The sequence below is a fragment of the Agelaius phoeniceus genome, chromosome 22, assembly GCF_051311805.1.
Source record: "Agelaius phoeniceus isolate bAgePho1 chromosome 22, bAgePho1.hap1, whole genome shotgun sequence".
NCBI lineage: Eukaryota > Metazoa > Chordata > Aves > Passeriformes > Icteridae > Agelaius > Agelaius phoeniceus.
In genome coordinates, this window is record NC_135286.1 from 3,941,526 (window position 1) to 3,964,182 (window position 22,657).

The 22,657-nt window shown below is 50.5% G+C and overlaps 1 protein-coding gene across 1 annotated transcript in view; it reads right to left on the minus strand.

Annotated features, from left to right (window-relative positions):
• Nucleotides 1-653: 653 nt before the first annotated feature.
• EPHA10 (EPH receptor A10) overlaps nt 654-22,657 on the minus strand; it is a 33,888-nt gene continuing 11,884 nt past the window's right edge. The window contains exons 5-17 of the mRNA XM_077189564.1: nt 22,276-22,617; nt 16,073-16,197; nt 13,385-13,538; nt 11,818-11,926; nt 11,058-11,113; nt 10,168-10,293; nt 7,660-7,845; nt 6,661-6,722; nt 6,370-6,573; nt 5,080-5,229; nt 4,764-4,957; nt 4,527-4,691; nt 654-3,360 (exon numbers count right to left, since the gene is read on the minus strand). Coding sequence (XP_077045679.1) covers nt 3,246-3,360; nt 4,527-4,691; nt 4,764-4,957; nt 5,080-5,229; nt 6,370-6,573; nt 6,661-6,722; nt 7,660-7,845; nt 10,168-10,293; nt 11,058-11,113; nt 11,818-11,926; nt 13,385-13,538; nt 16,073-16,197; nt 22,276-22,617 — 1,988 coding nt within the window. The 3' untranslated portion in view covers nt 654-3,245. The remainder of the gene's footprint in view (nt 3,361-4,526; nt 4,692-4,763; nt 4,958-5,079; nt 5,230-6,369; nt 6,574-6,660; nt 6,723-7,659; nt 7,846-10,167; nt 10,294-11,057; nt 11,114-11,817; nt 11,927-13,384; nt 13,539-16,072; nt 16,198-22,275; nt 22,618-22,657) is intronic.

The following is a 22,657-nucleotide window of genomic DNA, read 5'->3' on the forward strand; positions in this document are numbered from 1 at the left end:
GAGGAAGGGGAAAGGTGATGATTTCATGTCTCAGGAAGGGGAAGGTGATGATTCCATGTCTGAGGAAGGTGGTGGATTTCATGTCTGAGGAAGGGGAAGGTGGTGGATTTCATGTCTGAGGAAGGGGGAAGGTGATGATTCCATGTCTGAAGAAGGGGGAAGGTGGTGGATTTCATGTCTGAGGAAGGTGATGGATTTCATGTCTGGGCTGCTGTGGGGCAGTGAGGGGCAGGAGGAACAGCCCTGGCTCCTCCCTTGCTCTCCCCAAAACCCAAACCTGCTGGTGGTGCCAGCGGAGTCCTGGGTTTCACTTTCACCATGCAATGAATGCTGAGGGGTGGTGGGAGGGATTCCCACCTCTCTGAACAGCACCTGGCCCACAGGCCAGCCCATGCACCTTTCTGACACCACAACATGCACCAGCAAAGCAAAGCAGGTGCTTTTCCTCCCCACAAAATGTCACTATCAAGAAACCACCCCTCCAGCCCCTCTACAGGTGTCAGCTCACCTTAGCACAGATGTCATTTAACAAAACAAGGCATCACTTCACACCTTGATGCTACTAAAACTGTCCCTTACTCACCACATGGCACCTTTGATAAAGTGGCATTTCCCCCCAGAACATTGAAATGACTGACTCAGACAAACCAGGGCAGGATTATTGGTTGGTTTTACTCAGGTATTTAGATATCTCTTTATTGCCAGCTTCAACCGTGGTTCAATAAATACAAAATTTTAAAAAATGTCAATAGATTTTTATTAGCATTTATAATAACTATTATTATTATTATCATTATTAATAAATAATATTCCAAACCAACTGAGATTCCCTGGAGATGTCTGACTATAGTTCAAACATGAGATGCACACAGAGTCCTTTATAGTATTATATTACATTTGTCTCAAGCTTATAAAAATATATATTGACTTCTCAAGTGTGTATTTACAGTACTTAAGATGTGGCTAATGAATAGAAAAGCATCTGGGGATGAACCACCTTGATTCCCATTTGGTTTCTAGTGAGGGGAGTGTTGCAGATGCTGCTCCAGCCCATGGAGAAGGGCAAGAGCCTGGTGAAATGCCAGAGGCTGCATGGGAAGAGATCAGGGTCATTTTGAGGCATTTCCCTTGCAGCTGCAAAACAGCCTTGCTGATTAATTTAATTATACTACTTCCCCAAGGAGAGAAGCTGAGAGGATGCAAGTTAATTTTAATATCATAACAACAATCTATAGCTTAATCTACAAATTTTGTTATCTTGTGTTGGTGAGAGCTCAATTCAAAGTGTTTATTCTTGCAGAAAAACTGGGCTAGGAGGCTGCTTCCATGGGGGGCTTTCCTTTCCTTTCCTTCCTTGTAGGAGAGAGCAGGAGAGCTGCTGACTCCTGTTCCTGCTGGGTCAGAGCCCACCCCAGAGCTCAGCTCCTGTGGGACCCCTCCACACAGCCACAGCTACTACAGGAGTGTCCTGGTTTGAAAAGGAAGTGAGTTTTTTGGGAGTTTGGTGGTCAAACCAACAGGTGCTCAGATTTGAGGCCTGGCCAGCCCCCAGCCACTGCAGCCCAGGGAAACAGCCATGACCACAGAAAACTGAGCTGAGGTTCATCCCTTTCCAGCTGGGCAGCATCCAGAGGGACAGAAAAGCAGATTTTAGTGGCCACAAGAGGCACCCAGAGCTGGCCCTTGTCACATTCCCTTTTCTGGAGGCAGGGTCTGTTCTGGGGGACTCAAGGGAACACGGTGCTGCCTGCTCATGGCCAGGTTTGTTTTCCAAACTGAGGCACACTGCCACCTCACCACCAAGCCCTAGATGTCTCCAGATCTCCTGAAGCAGCCTGGAGCCAGCTCCTCCAGCAGCAACTTCCCAGCATGGCTGCTGCATCCCAACAGGCAGCACCAGCAGGGAGAGGGGAGACCCAGAACCAAGCTGGTTCAAGCCCCTGCCTAGAGAGCTGTAATATGCTTTCTCTAGAGATAAAATGTAAACACAGAGAGCACACAAATTGCACCTGATCCTTGGGATCAGGCATTTCACTAAATGCAGGGCTTAGGTCACTGCTATTGCTCTTCAGGCTGGGAAACAGGGGGATGGCAAGTGACCAACCTGACTGGAATGGGCCAGACTTGGAGAAATGATTTCTGTTAAAAACACTGACCAAGAAACTCTGGGGAGGGACACAAGAGGCATAGTTTGAACTGCAGAGGAGACAGGAAGGAGAGATCTTGTTTTCCCCAGAGCATTTGCAGCATTCTCCTGGGCAGAGAGGTCACCCTGCCAGCCTCAAGGGGCCCTGCACTCAATCCTCATTCACATCCTCACTCTCTCAGAGCAGCCAACAACAGGGTCTGACTGGAGCAGATTTCCAACCAGACTCTGAGCATCTCCTACAGCCTTCATCCCCTATGTAAATCTTTGCCTTTCAGCATTAATAATTCACTTGAGACACTTACAGATCACAATAAAACCTTACAAAACTCCATAAAGGGCTGCAAATACCCATTTAATTAACAAACCTCAAGGAAAGTTGTATTATTAAGATGCTATTTATGTCTTCTCAGGGATCAGGCTGCAGCTCTGGGAGCTGCCAGCGTGCCAGGAAGGCAGCACAGTGCTCACAAAACAAAGTGTGGATTGCATGGATGCAGCCAGCACCATTTCCTCTGTGCTTTACTGGAGAATATTTGGTTTTGTTCACCAAGTGAGGTGTCAAAACTCTGTGAAGTAGCTCATGGAGCAGAAGGGATGCAACTGGGAAAGAGTTTCCTTCAGCACAGATGGGGAAAGTCACCTTCCAGGAGTTGGGCATTGGGTGAGAGCTGCTTTCTAAATATAAAAGCAATAAAAACTCCTTGTGGGGTTGCTGTGATCTGTCAGGCTGTATAAAAGTCCCCATGGATTCACCAGCAGGATACTAGACACAGAAGTGTTGGCTCTGGATTAAGACAGTGCAAAAAGGTCCATCCCACCCTGTGAACTCAACTACCACATGAAATGGCATCACTACAGTTTGACTCATCTTACAAACAGCCCTGGGGAGAGCCACGTCCCCCAGGCCCCGCCCTGGGGATGCTGGGCTGGCACAGGGGACAGAAGCCCTGCTCTCCCACCACGTGTTTGGCAGCACCCAGCAGTTCCCACAGCCCACCTGAGACCCCCAGGTTTCAGAGGTGGGGCTGGCTGGCCCAGCAGGTCTCTCCTCCCCGAGAAGGAGCAGGGGCTGCTCTGCCCCTCTGCACACACGGGCTCACACCTGCACGCCCCGGCCGTGCATCCGGATCACCTGGGCCCGCAGGCTCTGGATCCCACTCAGGAGGGTCTTCTGGTGCTCTGCCAGAGTGATGCCCAGGCTCAGGATGTCTCTGCAAAATGAGCCCCACATCAGCCAGCACACACAACCCTTACACACAAGCTCAGCTTGCAGCCACTCCCCCAGAACACAACCTTCTCCCCACCTTCTCCCCTTCCTTGCTGCTAAGCATGGGTTAACCATCACTGGGTTAACCATACACACTTCTCAAGTGTGTATTTACAGGACTTAAGATGTGGCTAATGAATATAAAAGGATCTGGAGATGAACTGACTTGATTCCCATTTGGGAATCACTGCATCCTTGCACACACTGCAGAGGTGAGAGGAACCAGGGCAGGACAGCCCCAGCAATAAAAACTGTCAGTGTTCCAAGAAACTCCTGAGCCTCAGCTGCCTGGGTAATTCCCAGCCACCACCTGCATCTGGAGACTTGACAGCTCAACAAGAGACATGGCTTATGAATAGATTACAGGACTAATCATCCACATTCTTGATGTGCATTTCACATCACAGTGACCACCGTGTGCCCCAACAATAACTGCTTCCAGGCCAGGCAGTGCCCATTCCACACATGCCCAAGTAAGAAAATGCATAAATAAAAAATCCCCAAGCTTTAGCCCCAGCCAAAGCAGCACTGACCATGACCAGGCATTCTGGGCTAACAGGAGCCTGCAGCACACCAGTGTGGGACAGCTCTGAGCCCACCACCCTGTGCTGCAGTACCACAGGTTATCAGTAAATCACTCTGGATGTGGCTCTGCTCTCTGGCAGGGGCAGGAAACGTTGCTCTCACTGCACCCACATGCCACACACATCTTTTATGAAGAATGCTTTCCTTAGGATTTTTTCTCCTGAGAAGCTGAGAGGCATCAGGAACAAAATGTAACCAATGGTTATCTGCTGCTGTGGAATGCAACAGGTGCATCGTTGATTTGTCCCATGTGGTTGTTTTTAATCAATGGCCAATCACAGTCCAGCTGTCTTGGACTCTGTCTGAGACACAAGCTTTTGTTATCATTCTTTCCTATTCTATTCTTAGCTAGCGTTCTGATGAAATCCTTTATTCTTTCAGTATAGTTTTAATATGATATATATCATAAAATAATAAATCAGCCTTCTGAAACGTCAGATCCTCATCTCTTCCCTCATCCTCGGACCCCTGTGAACACCATCACACCCACACACGAGGTTACAGCCAGGAGAAGAGGTCACTTACTGGGCTGTCATCCTGGCCACAGACTCCAGGTAGCAGTAGCCTGCAGCAGTGAAGTTGTCCTTGTATCTGCCCATTTCTATGGCTTCCAGCCACTCCCCCACGGAGCTGAACGAGGGGAAGGCCGAGAAGGTTCTCTTGGAGAGGGGGATGGATGTGCCATGGGACCTGCCAGCAGAGAGGGTGGTGAACAGGGAGTGGGGCATGGCAGGGCAGGGGGGGACAGGCAGGTGTGGTCACCTGGGACACGTGGAGCTGGGGCACTCTGGGGGCTCCAGGCTCTGCACCAGCTTGCTCAAGGCATTGTGGATCTGTGAGAACTTGGGCCTCTGGCTGCGGTCCTTCTGCCAGCAGTTGAGCATCAGCTGGTGCAGGGGAGGCTGGCAGTTGGCAGGGGCTGGCAGGCGGAACCCATCCTCCACAGCCTTCATCACCTGCACGACACGAGGGGCTGGGGTCAGCTGCTGCCATCCAACCAGAGGCAAACCCTGGGGCAAGCCTCCCAGCCACTCCTGCAGCTGCAGCACCATGCACTGAGCAGCTGCAGGGCACTCACATCCTGGTGGGACATGTCCCAGTAGGGTCTCTCCCCGTAGGACATCACTTCCCACATGACGATCCCGAAGCTCCACACGTCGCTGGCAGGACTGAAGTGCTGATACTGGATGGCCTCAGGGGCTGACCACAGCACCAGGCTCTTCCCACGCTGCACAGGCAGAAGGGCAGGAATGATTTATCATTTACTGGCCCAGTGTTGGAACTCAGGACATCCCTCTGGGTGTCCAGAGTTGCCAGGACCCCTGCCAGGGGGCTCAGAGACCCTGGCACACAGCCCAGAACACCTGTGGGTTTGATTATGACCCATGGAGCAAATTACCAGCTTTGTATGAAGACCTGGAAGCCACAGAAGTTTAAGTAGTGTAATAATAAAATTATCACTAGGTGAAAAAGTAGATTTGGGGGTTTTTTAGAATAGGGGTTTTGAGGACAAGATGGAGGGACTTGGGTGTGTCCAGCCTTTCTCCTTCTTCTTGTTCTCCATCTTCTGCTGTGATGGTGGCACTTTTGGATTGGTTTAGAGTAGAAGCTCACTGTCTAACACAGTATTGTAAAGTTATTGTAAACATGTTGTACATAGTTTGTAGTATAAAAAGATAACACTGCCCTGGGGCAGGCAGTGTGCCTGGAACTGTCCTGCTGGACAGACCTCGGCAGGGCAGGAGAAAAATTTTTATGGATAAGATACAATAAACAGCTTTGAGACTGAGAACTGAAGAACTCTGAGTCGTTCTTCAAACGTGTGGGCCGAAACAGAGACTTTTCACATATCTCAGGGCTGCAATAAACTGCAACCTTCTGAGAGCCCAGCAGGATGTGGCCAATGCTGGCAATTCCCAGGTAGGCATTCACTGTTCATCGTGCCCTGCCTGGCATCACAGCATGGACACCAAGCAAACCCATGTGCCAGGAGCACATTTAGTGCTAAGAGAAAACTTTTTCCTCAATTTGTTTAAACTGTCACTGCAACTGTATGCTACACTGGAGTGTGAGTCCTGAAATATTAATGGGAGAGGAGGATGTGCCCAGGAAGAGCTGATAGCATTTTGTACACTGATATTTAAGGAAAACCATCCCACAGCTGTACAAACACAAGTCCCTCTGCCCTGATTTGTGCAGCAGGGCTGTGGCTGGAGCAGGCATGAAGGTGCTATGAAGGTCCCTGACCAAAAACATTGGATTTCTACCTGAGAAAGAAGTCCAAGATGCAGAATCCCTGTTCATACTTGAAGAAGGAGATGGGAGCCTAGGAAAAGTGTTGACAACAGAATGTGGAAATGCAGCTCACCATGGTGGAGAAGATGGTTTCCATCTTGTCTTCCTGAGGCTGTCTGAACCCTGTGATCTTGCATGCCAGGCTGCTGCTGACGAGGACCTTGTGGGCAGCCAGGCTCTTGTGCACATAGCCCATCTCTGCCAGGTATGCCATGCCAGAGGCAATGCCCTGCAGCATGCAAATGAGCTGCGTGCCCGTCAGCTGCCCCTCGTGTTTCTGTGAAAGCAGAAGAGGAAAAACCAAAGGGCAGCCATGGGAACATGGCCAGGAGAGTCCAAGCTGGGCAGACACCCCAGTACTCACCCTGAGGAAGGAGTCCAGCAGGCCATTCCCCATGTACTCCATCACTATCATCATGGTGCTCCCTGCACAGACAGACAAACAGCATGGTGTCAGTGCTGTCATCACTCAGACTCTGCAGGGGTTACAAATCCAGGTGCCAACCCCTGCACTGCCTGGCTTTTGGGGGAGATAAGGATGTTATCTCAGCCAGGTTATAATGAGCACTAGGGCCAAGGCTTCCCTGCCATTCCCAGCTAGGAACAGATTCCAGTATCAGAAGCTCCTTTCATCAGGACTGAATCACAAAGGACAGCACAGCCCAGTGAAAACAAAAGCAACCAGCCCAGTCAGAACTTCCTTTCCTTATAAAAACCGTAGTTTTTAGGGTTAGAATCAGCTCACATGCTCTGGTTTCTGTGGATTTACACAAATATCCATTTAACTATTGCATCCATAGCCTGGTTCTGCACACACACTCATGGGAGAGAGCTGCAGCAGTCAGAGCAGTCTCTGGATCCAAACCCTCCATCAGAACTGACTCCTTTCCTTCACCATCCCCTTAAAGCTTCTCTGCCAGAGGGAAACCCCAGGAGCAGCCCCTGTTATGGGGGGAAGCTCCATCCCAGCACCACCAGAGCTCCTGCAGGCCTGGACTTGTCCCGATGTGCCAACTGCAGCACCCAGGCAGGCAAAAGTGTCTGTGGGTGAAACACCACACACCCAGCCAGCCAAAAGTGTCTGTGGGGTGAAACACCACACACCCAGGCAGCCAAAAGTGTCTGTGGGTGAAACACCACGCACCCAGCCAGGCAAAAGTGTCCATGGGGTGAAACACCACACACCCAGCCGGCCAAAAGTGTCTGTGGGGTGAAACACCACACACCCAGCCAGCCAAAAGTGTCTGTGGGGTGAAACACCACAGTGACACTGGTTGGTTGAGGGCCAAACAAGGCCCTAAACCAGACCAGGCCTCAGGCAGGTCCCATCTGGCTATATTGGTAAATATTCCAATGAATGTACCTCTGGTGATGACCCCCTCGAGGCGGATGACATTGGAGTGGTCAAACTGGCCCATGGTGCAGGCCTGGGCCAGGAAGGAGCGCTGCTGTTTCTCGGAGCAGCCGGCCCTCAGCGTGCGGATGGCCACCGGCAGCTCGCGCTTGCTGGGCAGCTTCAGGCACCCCCGGCACACCTCCCCAAACTCTCCTGCACGGCAGAGAAATGGGTTAAACACATCCCTGGCAGGACTGCTGGCACTCACACCAGGCCATCCTCAGCACTGTGCTGCTCCTCTGCATGTGTGGGAGCTGACCTACATGGGCCTACCTCCTTACTTAAGGCCCTACTGGAAATGTGCCTGAACACTAAGGGTCACTATGATAACGTGAACATGGAGGTATATCAGCCCTCTCATTTCCTAGTACTTAGAAAAGCAGGAATCAAACCTACACTAGAGGAATCAAAACCCTCCATACTTCCTTTATATTACCTTCTAGTAGGGTCAGCTAAACAAGCTGTTGGGCCCATACCCCAAAAATGATGGTTCAACTCCTTCCCTTGCTAATGAACCCCCAGGCAAAACTAATCTTTATCACTAGCTTACTCCTAGGAATCCAATAAACTCATCAGTCCCGACATCTGAATTCCATCTTATGTTGTGGTTTGATTTCAGGGTTTATCCCAGATCCTCGGGTCCCTCCCCTGATGATTCCCTCCCAGGTGTGTCAGTCCCCTCTCCTCTCCCCTCCCAGCACTGTCTGTCAATCCTGGAATTCCAAAAGGCTTTGAGTGATTGGCAGATCCAAAGGATGCCCTCTACCCCTGGGGGGCATTGGGCCATCCAGGTGTCCTTTGTCCCTTTGTCCCTCCCCTCCTGTCCCTGCTTGGTGCCTCCCTGCCCCTTCCCTGCCCCTCTCCCCGGGGTTAAAGGAGCAGCAGCCACGGGCTCAGGGAGTTCTGTTGGAGCTGGTGCTGCATTCAGAGGCCTGAGGGCCAGAATAAAGCTCTGGATCCAAAGCCTCCATCAGAACCGACTCCTTTCCTTCACCATCCCCTTAAAGCTTCTCTGCCAGAGGGAAACCCCAGGAGCAGCCCCTGTTATGGGGGGAAGCTCCATCCCAGCACCACCAGAGCTCCTGCAGGCCTGGACTTGTCCCGATGTGCCAACTGCAGCACCCAGCCAGGCAAAAGTGTCTGTGGGGTGAAACACCACACACCCAGCCAGCCAAAAGTGTCTGTGGGGTGAAACACCACACACCCAGCCAGCCAAAAGTGTCTGTGGGGTGAAACACCACACACCCAGACAGACAAAAGTGTCTAAGGGGTGAAACACCACAGTTGCCACTATTTACTTCAGCATCAAGGGCCAGACAAGCTCAGGCACGTCCCATCCAGCTATATTGGTAAATTCCAATAGTCTTACAATTGTTGTCTGTAAAATTATTGTTGCTCCATAATCCAGAGTAGCCCCAGAAAACAAAGCTGTTTGCTCATGTTCATGAGAAGCTGGCAATAATTTATACACCTCATGGAAGCTGCTGACCCTCAGGCACCTCCAGAGCCTCTCAGCTGTTCTCTCCATGCTCGGCCCCAGTGCATGTTGTATTTTAGCCCATGAGAGGAGGAACAATCACCAAGGTTATGCTCTGGACCTGGCTGGTTCTGCCTCCTGGTCTGCTTCCCACAGAGCTGGACACAGCAGGGCTGTGAGTGGGGGTTCCTGCAATCCTTGAGGAAGAACATCCCACTGCACAGCCATGCACTCCACAACAGGAGCTACAGAATTCCCAACATAAAAAACCAATATTGGCTTGACAGCAAAAAGCATGTAGCTATGAACAGCTTTATTGATTTGGAAATCAGGTTATTGTTAGGTCAGCAGTGAGGCAAACACACTCCCAAATTCCTTAGATTTAAATGTCTTCCTTACTAATTTCTTTCTTGATTTTTCAAACACCATTTTGCTCATGAAAGGTACATGGGGCTCCTCTGAGCTGCTCCACCCTGCAGTTCAGAGGCAACCTCATCCCCTCTTCAGTGTCCTCTCCCCTTCAACACTGTCCTTCAGCTGCAGGCAAAGCCCTCCCTCCTCCCTTCCTCCACCTCTGCTGCTGCTACAGCTGAATTTATCTTTAGGAAAACAAATGACAAAGAATGATCACGTTTCCCACATTCTGGCACACAGTAGCCATTAAGGCTCTAGGGTCCAGTCAGGGGATTTTAATTTGCTTTTAAGTTTTAGGCAGTGAAGTTGATGAAAATCGATAAATCATTAGGTTCACGTATTTATAAATAGTTTTCATGCTGCTGTCAAACTGCCCAGATGCAGATAATTGCTGATGCTTTCTGCTCTGCGTGGCTTGGCTGTGCTCAGTGCCTCAGGAAAACACCAGGAATGTGGAACAAAGCTTCAGGATAAAACCCTCACCAGCCCCACTGCCATCCTGTGCTGCAGGTGGGTACCCCCAGGACTGCCATGGCCCAGGGAAAGGGGAGCACACCAGCACAGCCACCACCCCTGGAACTTGCCTGTCCTGATAATCCTCTCAATTTTGATGCTGGCATTGTCCAGCTCCTTGGCAAAGAGGTGCACAGCCTGCATGGGGTCCTCGCAGGTGCTGGGGTCAATGTATGTCCTCCTGGTTGGTATTTTAACTGCAGGAAAGGCAGAAAGGGCAGGTGAGAGGGGCTCAGCAGAACTTCCACCCACCCATCCTGGGAAACACTGTCCCAGCTCATCCATCTCCTGGTCTGTGGGCAGAACCAACATGCCACCTTTCTATAAGCAAAGCAAAAGACTCAGTTCTAAGGTTTCTAAGATATTTTTTTTTAGGATTGAGTGAATCCAACTGCTCTGCTCCCCTGCCACCACCCCTGGGTAAAGGAGAGCAGCCTCTTTGCTCCAGAGAGGCTCCCACCCTCCAAAGCCAAGTGGAATGGTCAAGGCAGGCTCTTCTACTTCCAAGGTGCTTTGGGGAACAGAAAAGCATGTGTGCACTCCATGGGCATGTGCCAGGAATCAAATAAACTCATCAGTCCCGTCATCTGAATTCCCTCTGACAACTGCTGTATGTAAAATATTGCTGCTTAATAATCCAGAGTAGCCCCAGAAAACAAGGCTGTTTGCTTGAGAAGCTGACAATAATTTACACACCCCATGGAAGCTGCAAGTGTCCCCATTTCCTCTGGCACACAGGGACCCCCACACAGCCAGGACAGACACTGGCACATGGAGCTGACAAGCCCATGGTCCTCAGAGAGCCTTGCTGCGCTAGCCCCTGCTCTGGGATAACACAGGGTGACAGCACTTCAAAAGTGAGGGCTCAGGGCTGCTTTGGTGCATTATTAACAATGATAAATCAGGGATAAATCAGGGACCCCCACAGTCACACTGGCTGTGACAGCTGGGTGCCACTTACAGTGGAAGTACAGCTCCTCATCCCCATCCTGGCTGGCTTTGCTGTACCCACACTGCCTGCAAAGAGAATGAAGATGCAGTGTCAGAACCCAGGACATTCCTCTGGCTGCCCTGGAGGACTCAAAACCCTGGCAGGGGGCTCAGAGACCTTGGCACAGAGTCAAAAACACCTTCAATTTCAGCCCATGGAAAAAAATTACCAACTTTGTGTGAAGATTTACAAGGCACAAGAGTTGGAATAGAATTATAGTGAATTAATCACAGGGTGAAATGTAGAATTTTGGGGATTTAGAATGGGGGTTCAGGAGTCAAGATGGAGGAATCTGGGCATGTCCTGTCCTTCTCCTTCTTCTTCTTGTCCTCCATCTTCTGCTGTGATGGTGACACTTCTGGATTGGTTTAGAGTAGAAGCTCACTGTCTAACATAGGTATTGGGAAGTTATTGTAAATAATGTACATGTAGTTCTTAGTATAAAAAGCTAATACCACCCCAAGGGTGGTCAGTGTGCCACAACCCGACCTTCCAGACAGACCTCAGCAGGTCAGAGAGAGAGAATGTTATAGATAAGCAAAAAATAAACAACCTTGAAAAGCAGAACAGAAAAATCCTGACTCCTTCTTCAGCTGCCAGGCTGGGAAAAGAGACTCTGACACATCTCGGGGTCATCCTGACCACAGAGACTCTGAGAGCACAGCAGCACCTGGGCAGTAGCTCCTCACCCCAGCTCAAACCCCCCTGGGCCACAGCTGGCCCTGCTCACCTCCTCCAGACCATCACACCAAGCACCAGGGACAGCAGCACCGTCAGCCCCACGATGGCCACCACCGCGATGATGAGGACGGGGCTCTGCTCACTGGAGGCCACTGTCACTGCAGGAGGGAAGCAGAGCCACTCATAACCAGGTTTGAGGAGAGCAGCTGCCTTGCTCACTGCTCCCATGGCCAGCCTGGGTCCTCCAGGAGAGCTGTGGGAGTTTGGCTGCTTTTCACCATCCTCACAATTCATGTTCTGGTTCTGTGACCATGTTCACAGGGGCCCGAGGATGAGGAAAGAGAGGAGGATCTGACTCCATGTTTCAGAAGGCTGATTTATTATTTTATTATATATATCATATTAAAACTTATTATTTTATTCTATATATCATATTAAAACATACTAAAAGAATAGAAGAAAGGATTTCATCAGAAGGCTGGCTAAGAATAGAATAGTAAAGAAATGATAACAAAGGCTTCTGTCTTGGACAGAGAGTCTGAGCCAGCTGGGCTGTGATTGGCCATTAATTAGAAACAACCACATGAGACCAATCCCAGATCCACCTGTTGCATTCCACAGCAGCAGATAACCATTGTTTACATTTTGTTCCTGAGGCCTCTCAGCTTCTCAGGAGGAAAAATCCTAAGGAAAGGATTTTTCAGAAAACATGTCTATGACATGGTTCAGCTTTAAGAGCCCAGGCTGGTGGGATCAGTCCAACATGCTGGGCACTGCAGACAGAGCAGCCCAGCACTGCTGCCCCAGCTCCTGGTGCTGGGAATCAGAGCTGAGGAAGAATCCTGTTTATCAGAGGAACATATCAAAATTTATGGCCTTACAAATAGTTTTCTTTCATCACATTAATCCCTTTTCCTCCTGCTTTTGCAAACAGGGGTATTAGATAGCTACTACATTCTCTATAAAATTTTTATTGGCTTCAATTAATTCTGAAATGTCTTCTGTGTGGCAAATGAAGGCAATTTAAAGCCCTGTTAAACACAATCTGTGGGAGCTGTTCTGAGCCAGCCAGCTCAGCCTTGCTCTTCCAGCCAGCATGGGGGATTGTGCTGAAGCCCAACATCCCTCCAGCCCTCTCTTAGTGAAATAAGATGCTTTTGGACCACAGTTATGAATGGGAATTTAAAAGGAGAAGTCTCAGCAGATAACACTGTTGCTGGCTGCCCTGAGCCAGCCAAGGAGCAGGCAAGCCAAATGCCTCCTGAGCCAGGACAGCAGCAGGGAGCAGTCATGAGCTAAGCATGGTTTTGGGCAAGCTCAGCCAAAGAGCAGAGCCTGTCCCAGCCCCTTCATGAGAAAGGAGCCAGAGAGCAGCTGCCCTCATTGACTCTTGACTGAGAAGAGACAGGACAGGCTCCCCCAGCACAGGCAGGACCAACCTCATCAACATCTAATGGGAAAATGCAAGGAGAAGCAAATTCCTGGACAGCAGTGACCTTAGACCTGGAGCAGCAGAACCAGAGGAACAAGTGCTGCTCCATGGAACAGGGGCAGCTGGGGCACAAGCTGCAAGCACAGCCTCCCCAGGGCTCAGCTCAGAGCCCTGCTGCACTTACACTCTGCCAATGTCTCCACTTCAATGCCAGGGTTGTAGTCTGGAGAGGAAGATGTTCTGATTTGGAAAATGTAGAGGGTACCAGGCTTCAGGTTATTGACTGTCACAGCCGTTGATGTGGTTTTCACAGTTGAGTAACTTTGATCTCTCTGATCCTGTGAAATAATGAGATACCTGAGATGGAGCTGGACTGACAGCTGTGACACAGAGCCAGCATGGCACAGCCCTGTCCTCAGCTCTGGGCCCCGTCAGGACAGCCTCCAAAAGAAACAATACATTCACTGCATGTCTGATCAACAGAAATTACATGGGAAGGTCACAGGAGATGGCAGATGGAGGTGGATGGTGCTGTGAGGACATGAAGGTAGAAGGTGGGGTGGTGGGGAGCAGCTGTGCCACCCCTCATGGCAACTTCCCCCTGTGCCAGGCTCAGCTGTGGCAGCAGCCAGCAGCCCTGCCCAGCCCTTCCCTGCTCCCCTGCTGCAGCTGCTGAGGACTGGAGCAAATCTGTGGGGATTGCTGAATGGCAGGTGGAGCCCTGAGGGGCACCCCGGACCCACAGTTCAGTGTCCCCACCCCACAGTCCAGCACAGGCAGTGTCCCACAGTCCCACTGTCCAGCACAGGCAGTGAAGGCAGTGTCCCAACCCCACAGTTCAGTATCCCAGCCCCACAGTCCAGCACAGGCAGTGTCCCCACAGCATAGGCAGTGTCCCAGCCCCACAGTTCAGTGTCCCAGCCCCACAGTCTGGCACAAGCAGTGTCCCAGCCCCACAGTCCAGCACAGGCAGTGTCCCCACAGCACAGTTCAATGTCCCAGCCCCACAGTCCAGCACAGGCAGTGTCCCCAACCCAGGGTTCAGCACAGGCAGTGTCCCAGCCCCACAGTCTGGCACAAGCAGTGTCCCAGCCCCACATTTCAGCACAGGCAGTGTCCCCACAGCACAGTTCAGTGTCCCAGCCCCACAGTCCAGCACAGGCAATGTCCCAGCCCCACAGTTCAGTGTCCCAGCCCCACATTCCAGCACAGTTCAGTGTCCCAGCCCCACAGTCTGGCACAAGCAGTGTCCCAGCCCCACATTTCAGCACAGGCAGTGTCCCCACCCCACAGTTCAGTGTCCCAGCCCCACAGTTCAGTGTCCCAACCCCACAATTCAGCACAGGCAGTGTCCCCACCCCACAGTTCAGTGTCTCAGCCCCACAGTCTGGCATGGGCATGAGCAGCAGGCACTCACTGCACTGCTCACATCACTACCAAATGTGTTTCCATTTGATATGTTTCCCCCTTTGAATCTTCACAGTAAAAACAAAAGCTTTAAAAGCAAAGATTAGGAACTAAGTTGATATCCATGTCAGCATCAAGAGCCTCATTTCAGTGAATAACTGCTAACCTGAATTTAAATTCTCTACTCAAGGAGGAAGGCTCCTCATTTCATACCCCAAGTATCATGTTGCTGCAGCCCATTTGCACAGGAATTATTGTCTCGGGCTCCAGTATTTGCCCTCCTCCACAGATCCCTCCTCTCAAATCTATCAGATGCTGCAAATCACATTAATATGAATCAGCTTCAGGGGAGCTTGCTTCTAAATACAGAATGCTGACATGTCACCTGCACAGTGTGCCTGACACACCATCAGCTCCAGAACGAGCCTGAGCACACGCAGATAAGGTAATTTGCAGAACTGTGTCATAAACTGCATTCATTTTCATTTAGAGCCTTGTCCCTGCTCTGCCCACTGGTATTTCTCCTAAAATTCCCAACCTACTGCACCTGTCAAACAGCAGCAATTTTTAAAATCAAGAAACTGTCATAGAAATATTTCCCATGTAGAAAGGCCACCCACAGTCACAGGTTTGTGGCTCTCAGTCCTAAACCAGTGCAGACCACAAGGTCCAACCCTCTCCTGGGAGAGCAGGCTGGGAATACAGAGAGCATCTCCTCCAGGATGTAGGAACCACTGTGGTGTCAGTGCCCAGCTGGAGTCACAGATGGATGGGCACACACAGCACCCCTGCTCCTGAGGGGGGCAAGGGAAGGGCACAGAGCCAGGGGGCACAAGCAGAGCCCATGACAGTGCCCAGTATCACCAGCCAGGGGCTCTGTACAAATCACAGACAGGGTGGGACTGCTGGGGAAGGCACCTTGAGCTGTTTTATTTTCCAGCATCAGTCTCATTACAGGGTTATGACAATGGGAAGATGCCACCAGCTCACAGCCCCAGCAGCAGACAAAGAACTCAATGTTACAACTCACTTTGAAAGTTTTTTGACCAATCACACAAAGCAAAAGCACATTGACAGTAGTTCTATCCAACCACCATAAGCACACATCCCTTCAGTTAAAACAATGCTTGCTTATTTGGAATACCATACCTGCTTGTAAGCCTTAAAATGCACAGAGCTCCATTATTAAGGTTAGAACTTCCTAATATCTCACTAGATAAACTTTTTTGCATCTTAAGGAGTTATTCTAGACTCCTTAATACTCCTTAATAATAACTCCTTAAGCATTAATACACAGACCATTGTTCTATTTGCCCTTACTTTTCTACTTCTTACATAATTTTTCTGCTGACCAATCTCATGGCTACTGCTTAGCCCCAATCCCAGTTCTGCTGTCTCTGAGCCCTGCCTTTGGCAGCTTTGCCAAACCCCTGTGATTTTAAGGACTCCCACACCCAGAGCCTACCTTCTCAAAGTACTTGACCTCGTACTCGGTGCCATTGGCAGTGAGCAAGCCTGGCTCCTGCCAGGACAGGGTGACACTCTTCTGCTCCACTCTGTCTGTGCGGATGTCAGTGACAGGAGTTGGCTCTGAAAATGCAGAGAGGGAAAGGGCACTGACTGAGGGGCTGCTCCAGTAAAACATTTCACTTAAACAGAGTGTGTGGCTTCTGCAGACACCAATCCCCCCTCTCTGAATCAGGACTGGAATAGCTCCAGGATGAGCTGGTGATCATCCTGGAGAAGATAGTGGTAAAACACAGCAGCTTTGTAATCCATGGGCAGCCTGCAACCCTCCAATGGGAAACTGGCAAAAATCCCAACAGCACCCTCCACCCTTAGTGCTGCTGGAGTCTGAGGATGGGTTCATGTCCTGGGCTCTGAACCCCTGCTGAGGATGCCTGGGATAGGGAAAACACAATCTTTGATCAGGAGGGCTGGTGGGACACACCAAGGCCTCCTGAACCACCTCACACCAGATCCAGCCTGGACTGCTGAGAGTTTGACCCCTGCTCTGAGAGCAGGCAGTGCCTCAGGAGCTGCCTGTGTATTTCTGGTCAGCACAAACTCCCTCCCTGACATGCAAGCATCCATTTAGTTCATCCACTGTAAGATGCACTTGCCAATATTCCCATTTGAACCAGGTTTGGCTCCAAACAGGTCTCCAGCCTATGCAGGCAGCAGCTCACAGCCCTCAGACACAGCAAAAGCTGCACAGGGATGTTGACTGTTTCCAGCTTGTCCTACTTCCCATCAAATCAGGACATTTGCTGGACCTGTCTCTGTCCCACCAAGACTCCCATGGAGAGGAACAAGTCCCTAGAAAGTAAACTTAAGTATCTGTGAAATTTTGTATTTATTACTTAGCTCATTAATCTTTGCTGAAATAAAAAGCCCTCATGATGTTTTATTCATGGTGATTTGCTCCTTGATTCCAAGTCACTCTGGCTTCCAGAGAGGAGTCAAAGAGGCTCCTGTGCAGCTCCATGGCCCACACACAGCTCCCTCAGGGTGTGGGACATAATCCAACATTATCCCCCAACACCTGCCTTGGGTCCTGCTCCTGTGAGATAAGCTAAGTGCTCCTTTCTGTGTTGTATGATCCCCATCAATAAAATATCACACAGCTGCCCTCCTGTGTCTCTGAATCCTGGAAATGGACTGGAGAGCCCTGACTGCGTGGTCCTGACTGTTAACAAAGTCAGCAGGAAAAATCCTGTTCACTCACAGATGTGCTTAAGAGCAGAGCCCATGGTACATGACAGAAAAGCAGGTGCCAGCCTCAAACATGTTTAAAAAACATTAAAGAAAATCACACAGGCTATAAAGCATTTCACACTGTGAAAAAAAAAATGTGTTTCCCATCAATATTTTAAGCTCTCCTATCATTGCCTCTATTTGAAAAAGCAAACATTAAATTATTCACCACACTGCCTGACTTTATAAACTCCATTCCCCTGTACGTGGGTTTTCTCCTGTTGATTAACCAGGGTAGCAGCAGAACAGGCATAAAACTACAGCAGAACAGGCATAAAACTACAGCAGAACAGGCATAAAACTACATGTGCACCGTGTCCTTCCCCAGAACAACTCACTGCATCCAACAGCTGCACCTGGGCACCAAACACCAAACACCAAACACCCCTGGCTCGTGCCAGACAGAGCCACCTCTCTCCTCCCTCACCAGTTACTAACATCCCAACACTGAACATGCCTCAGATATCTCCATTGCAAAGCAGAGAAGCTGCCTCACCATCAGCAGGCAGCCCTTTCAGGGCAAAGACCCCAGAAGCTCAGACTTTTGCCCCAGAGCTGGCTCATCCCGCAGCCCCACTGCCCCACGGTGACCGAGGCAGCCCTGGGCACACACAGGCAAATCTGCTTTGGAGGACCAAATCCAGCTCAACCCCCTTCTCCAGCCTCAGGAAGGAGGATGCATTCTGGCACTGGCTGCATTATTAATCAGCAGCAGATTTAAAAGCTCTTTAAGGCAGGAGCCTTGTATTCCTGCCGGGAATACAAATGACAGTGGCCTGGAGTGCACATTTACATGGCTAATGCAGCTCCACTCCTGCAGGCAAACAGTTCCCCTCACTCCTCAAACACTTTTATTTAGTCTCATGCTGGGGACAGATTAGAAAAAACACAGTATTAATTTTGCCACCTGCAGACTAAATTGCATCTCTTCTTTTGGCTGCAATTACAAGGAGCAATGGACAATTCCCTCTGGTGACTGCTGGAGGGGAAGGACAGCACGGAGCTGGATTAGAGGAGCAGGATCTGACAGCTAAATAAGGTCTTGTTTCTTGTTTAATTTTTCCTCTGAACCTGCTTATCAGCAGACAGAGCACCCCTGCTGCTGCAAACGACTCTGAGACCACAGCATGACAGCCAACACTGCCAGGCATCCCTGGAGCCTCCCTCCTCCTGACCTCTGGCCCCATCCAGCACCTCTGTGCTGGGCTCTAGTGACAAGGGGCTGCAGAGTCAGGACTCCAAGGAACCATGTGCTCCAAGGAGCAGCTGCCCAGGCTGTCCCTGCCAGCTGTGGCTCCGTGTCCTGCCCACGCAGGGTCCCCTCCTCGCAGTGAGGTCTGACAGGCAAACTCAGGACACAACTTCTCCCCAACTCTCCCCTTCTTTGCTGATAGGAATGGGTTAACCATCACTGTCACCCCTTGCCAATGGTGCAGAGGCAAGAGGAACCAGGGCAGGGCAGCCCCAGCCTGGCACCCTCAGCAATAAAAACTGTCAGTGTTCCAAGAAACTTCCAAGCCTCAGCTGCCTGGGTAATTCCCAGCCACCACCTGCATCTGGAGACTTGACAGCTCAACAAGAGACATTGATTTTGAGCAGATTACAGGATTAATTATCCACATTCTTGACATGCATTTCAGTTCCCTCAGGAGTACATGGTATCGAGCAAGGGGCTGAGATTTCCCCCTTCCCCAGGGGAAAAGCTGTTCTGAGCAGCCAAGGTATTGGGAAGGATGAAAGTTTGACAAGAAAGTCTCACAGATATGTGTGCTTAGCAGAAAGATTTTTAAATGTAGAATCTGAAGAAGGAATAGAAATGATAGCAAGTTTTGATATAGAAGAAAAGAATTGCTGAGCCAGTCTCACTGGATAACCAAGGAGGCAAAGGGTGTGTTAGTTAGAAGGGGTTTTTATGACTTAGAACCAAGGATAAACCCACCTCAAACAAGATGTTTTTACCAAGCAGAAAGATAGCACAGGCAAACAAACCTGCCAATATTGCAAGTAGAAAAAAGGTCTCAGAATTTTCTACTGCAAGAAAACTGAAAACCAACTTCTAGCTTAAACTGTAATGTACTAACTTTGAGTGATTGGAGAACAGTAACATGAATATGGTAATTACAGTAGTTATGATAGGCTGTAGATAAAAGTTAAGGTGTAGATTGGTTCTGCTGTATTGAGATGCTCAGCAAAGAAAAGTCTAGAATGCATTGTAACCAAAAGAAAAGTATAGAATGCAATGTAACCAAAAGAAAAGTATAGAATGCATTGGGACCTAAACCAAAGGGTCTCCAGGCCTGCCTGCAGCTGGAGCTGACAGCTGTGGACACAGCTCTGTCACCCACGACCCTGGACTGCTGTAACACCTTGGATGGAATAAACTGCATTTTGGAGAGCAGCCTGGAGTCCCACATCCCTCATTTAGGCTCTTACACCAAGGCATGGCTGGCATCACTGACTTGCTGCTTTGCTCCCTAAAAGAACAGGGCACTCACTGCCCACACCTGAGCTTGTGCCAGCTCAGACCTGGGCCCCAGACAAGGTGACAGCTCCAGGTCCCTCTGCCTGCACCAGGCTGGAGGAATGGCTTCTCACCAGACCTCTCTCAGCTCACCACACCCCAGCCTGTTCTCTGTGCCCCTGGCCTGAGCTCAGGAGGCAGAAGATCTTCCCAGAGCTAAATCCATCCTTGAACAGCAAAGATTCTAATGAGGAGTGACACCTCAGCTGAGGAGCAGTCTGCAGCACAGCATCCCCCAATGGAGCCACAGGGATTATGGCATGAGGGAAGAGAAAGCAGCAACGTGCACAAAAAACCATTTGATCAAGTGGTGGGAAAATTATTTCTAACAAGATCAAAGTTTAATCTCTTCAGATGAAATTGTTGGCCACTTTCTGCCAAGAGGTACCTGAGGATCATCTGTCTCCATTAACTGTGGCTTGGGAAAGGGTTTTCATGCAAATTAATAATGTAACTGCAGAGGAATGGACAAGGACACGACAAGCCAGAGCTGACTGTCCTTCAGCAGAGCCAACAGCACAGGAGGGACCTGACTGTCCTTTGGCACAGACAACACCTCAGGAGGGACTCCTGAGCCAACCCCTCTGGTCAGGGACCTGTCCACAGGCACGGGCACTCACTTCCCCTCACCTGAGGGAATAAAAATGGAGGGAACAGACAATTACAGTAAGAATTGTGTCACAGACCAGCACAGGATAGAGAGAGGAAATCAATTTTTTTGTTTCTGAATGATAGCCAACATTTGAATTATCTATTTTAAGGACGATTTTTTGATGAATGAGCTGGAAATGCTGTTTCATCAAAGGGGGTTTTATGATTTATAAATTCAAACTGCAGCCAGATCTCAGAGCAGACTTGTCCCTTCACAGCTCAGCTGTCACCAGGCTCACTCCTTGTGTAGGAGTGATGGGGGTGGGATGGTGGGGATGGACAGAGAGCAGAGATCTCTGCAGCCAGGGCTGGGAACTTGGGGTTTATTGCAAAGGGCCTGGGTGCAGGGCCCTGCTGGGAGCTGCCAGCCACAGCTCAGAGCAGGACTGAGAGAAGAGAGGGGGAGAGAGAGTAAGAGGGTAACAGACCGAGGTTCCCATTACAATACCATCAATCTTCTTCTGTGCTGAATATTCTAATTCTCACTAACCAATCTAGTCCAAGATACAAATCCTACAGCATTTCCATACAGCCTATAAGAATCATTCCATTACCACACTGGGTTACATTTTAAACCCTAAAAACTCCTCTTTGGGCCCTTCTGCCAAGCTGGCAGGGTCTGCTCTGAGCCTTGGGCCTGTCTGCAAGCAGAGGGGATTGTTTGATCCAAAGGGGATCACCTTCAGCTGGCCATGCCATTGTTTTCCAGTTGTTCAGGAACTGAGGGATCTCAAAGCTTGCTTTCATTTCAGTCTTGCTTATAGTTTCCATATTCTCAAAATCTTTTGCCAGGCAATCATATTTATAAGGCTTTCCTGTTTCATCTTCCCCAACAACACCTTGCCTCCCAGAGAAGTGTCAGACATGACATGCCAGAACAAAGCAGCCCCAGGGGGACAAAGCAGGGAGCTGTCCCCGTGTGTGCTGTTGCATTGTGATTTCAGGGTTTACCCCAGAACCTCGGGTCCCTCCCCTGATAATTCCCTCCCAGGTGTGTCAGTCACCTCTCCTCTCCCCTCCCAGCACTGTCTGGCACTCCTGGCATTCCAGAAGGGCCTCGAGTGATTGGCAGATCCAAAGGATGCCCTCTACCCCTGGGGGGCATTGGGCCATCCAGGTGTCCTTTGTCCCTTTGTCCCTCCCCTCCTGTCCCTGCTTGGTGCCTCCCTGCCCCTTCCCTGCCCCTCTCCCCGGGGTTAAAGGAGCAGCAGCCACGGGCTCAGGGAGTTCTGTTGGAGCTGGTGCTGCATTCAGAGGCCTGAGGGCCAGAATAAAGCTCTGGATCCAAAGCCTCCATCAGAACCGACTCCTTTCCTTCACCATGGCCTGAAAGCTTCTCTGCCAGAGGGAAACCCCAGGAGCAGCCCCTGTTATGGGGGGAAGCTCCATCCCAGCACCACCAGAGCTCCTGCAGGCCTGGACTTGTCTCCATGTGCCAACTGCAGCACCCAGGCAGGCAAAAGTGTCTGTGGGGTGAAACACCACACACCCAGGCAGCCAAAAGTGTCTGTGGGGTGAAACACCACACACCCAGGCAGCCAAAAGTGTCTGTGGGGTGAAACACCACACACCCAGGCAGCCAAAAGTGTCTGTGGGGTGAAACACCACACACCCAGGCAGCCAAAAGTGTCTGTGGGGTGAAACACCACAGATGCCACTATTTAGTTCAGCAGCAAGGCCAGACAAGCTCAGGCACGTCCCATCCAGCTATATTGGTAAATTCCAAGAGTGTCACCTACCTGTGTGCCCAGTGGACACGTTGACCTCAGCGTACTGCTGGCCTCCCAGCGGGCTGACGGCCGAGACGCCATTTTGCGCCAGCACTCGGATGGTGTAGGTGACGTGGGGCAGCAGGTTCAGCAGCGTGGCCGTGCGCTCCACCAGCCCCGTCTGCTGCGGCACGAAGCCCACGCTGGTGCCACACTGCTGGCAGTGCCCTGGTGGCACCGTGGGGCAGCGGGCACACCACAGGCTGTAGGTGAGGTCGCTGCGGCCGCCCGCGTCGGCCGGGGCGCTCCAGTGCAGCACCAGGGAGGATTGGCGCAGGCTGTACACCAGGTTCCTGGGGGCTGAGGGGGGGCCTGCAAGGAAAAGAGGGTCAGTGCAAAGGTGTTGGGGTAA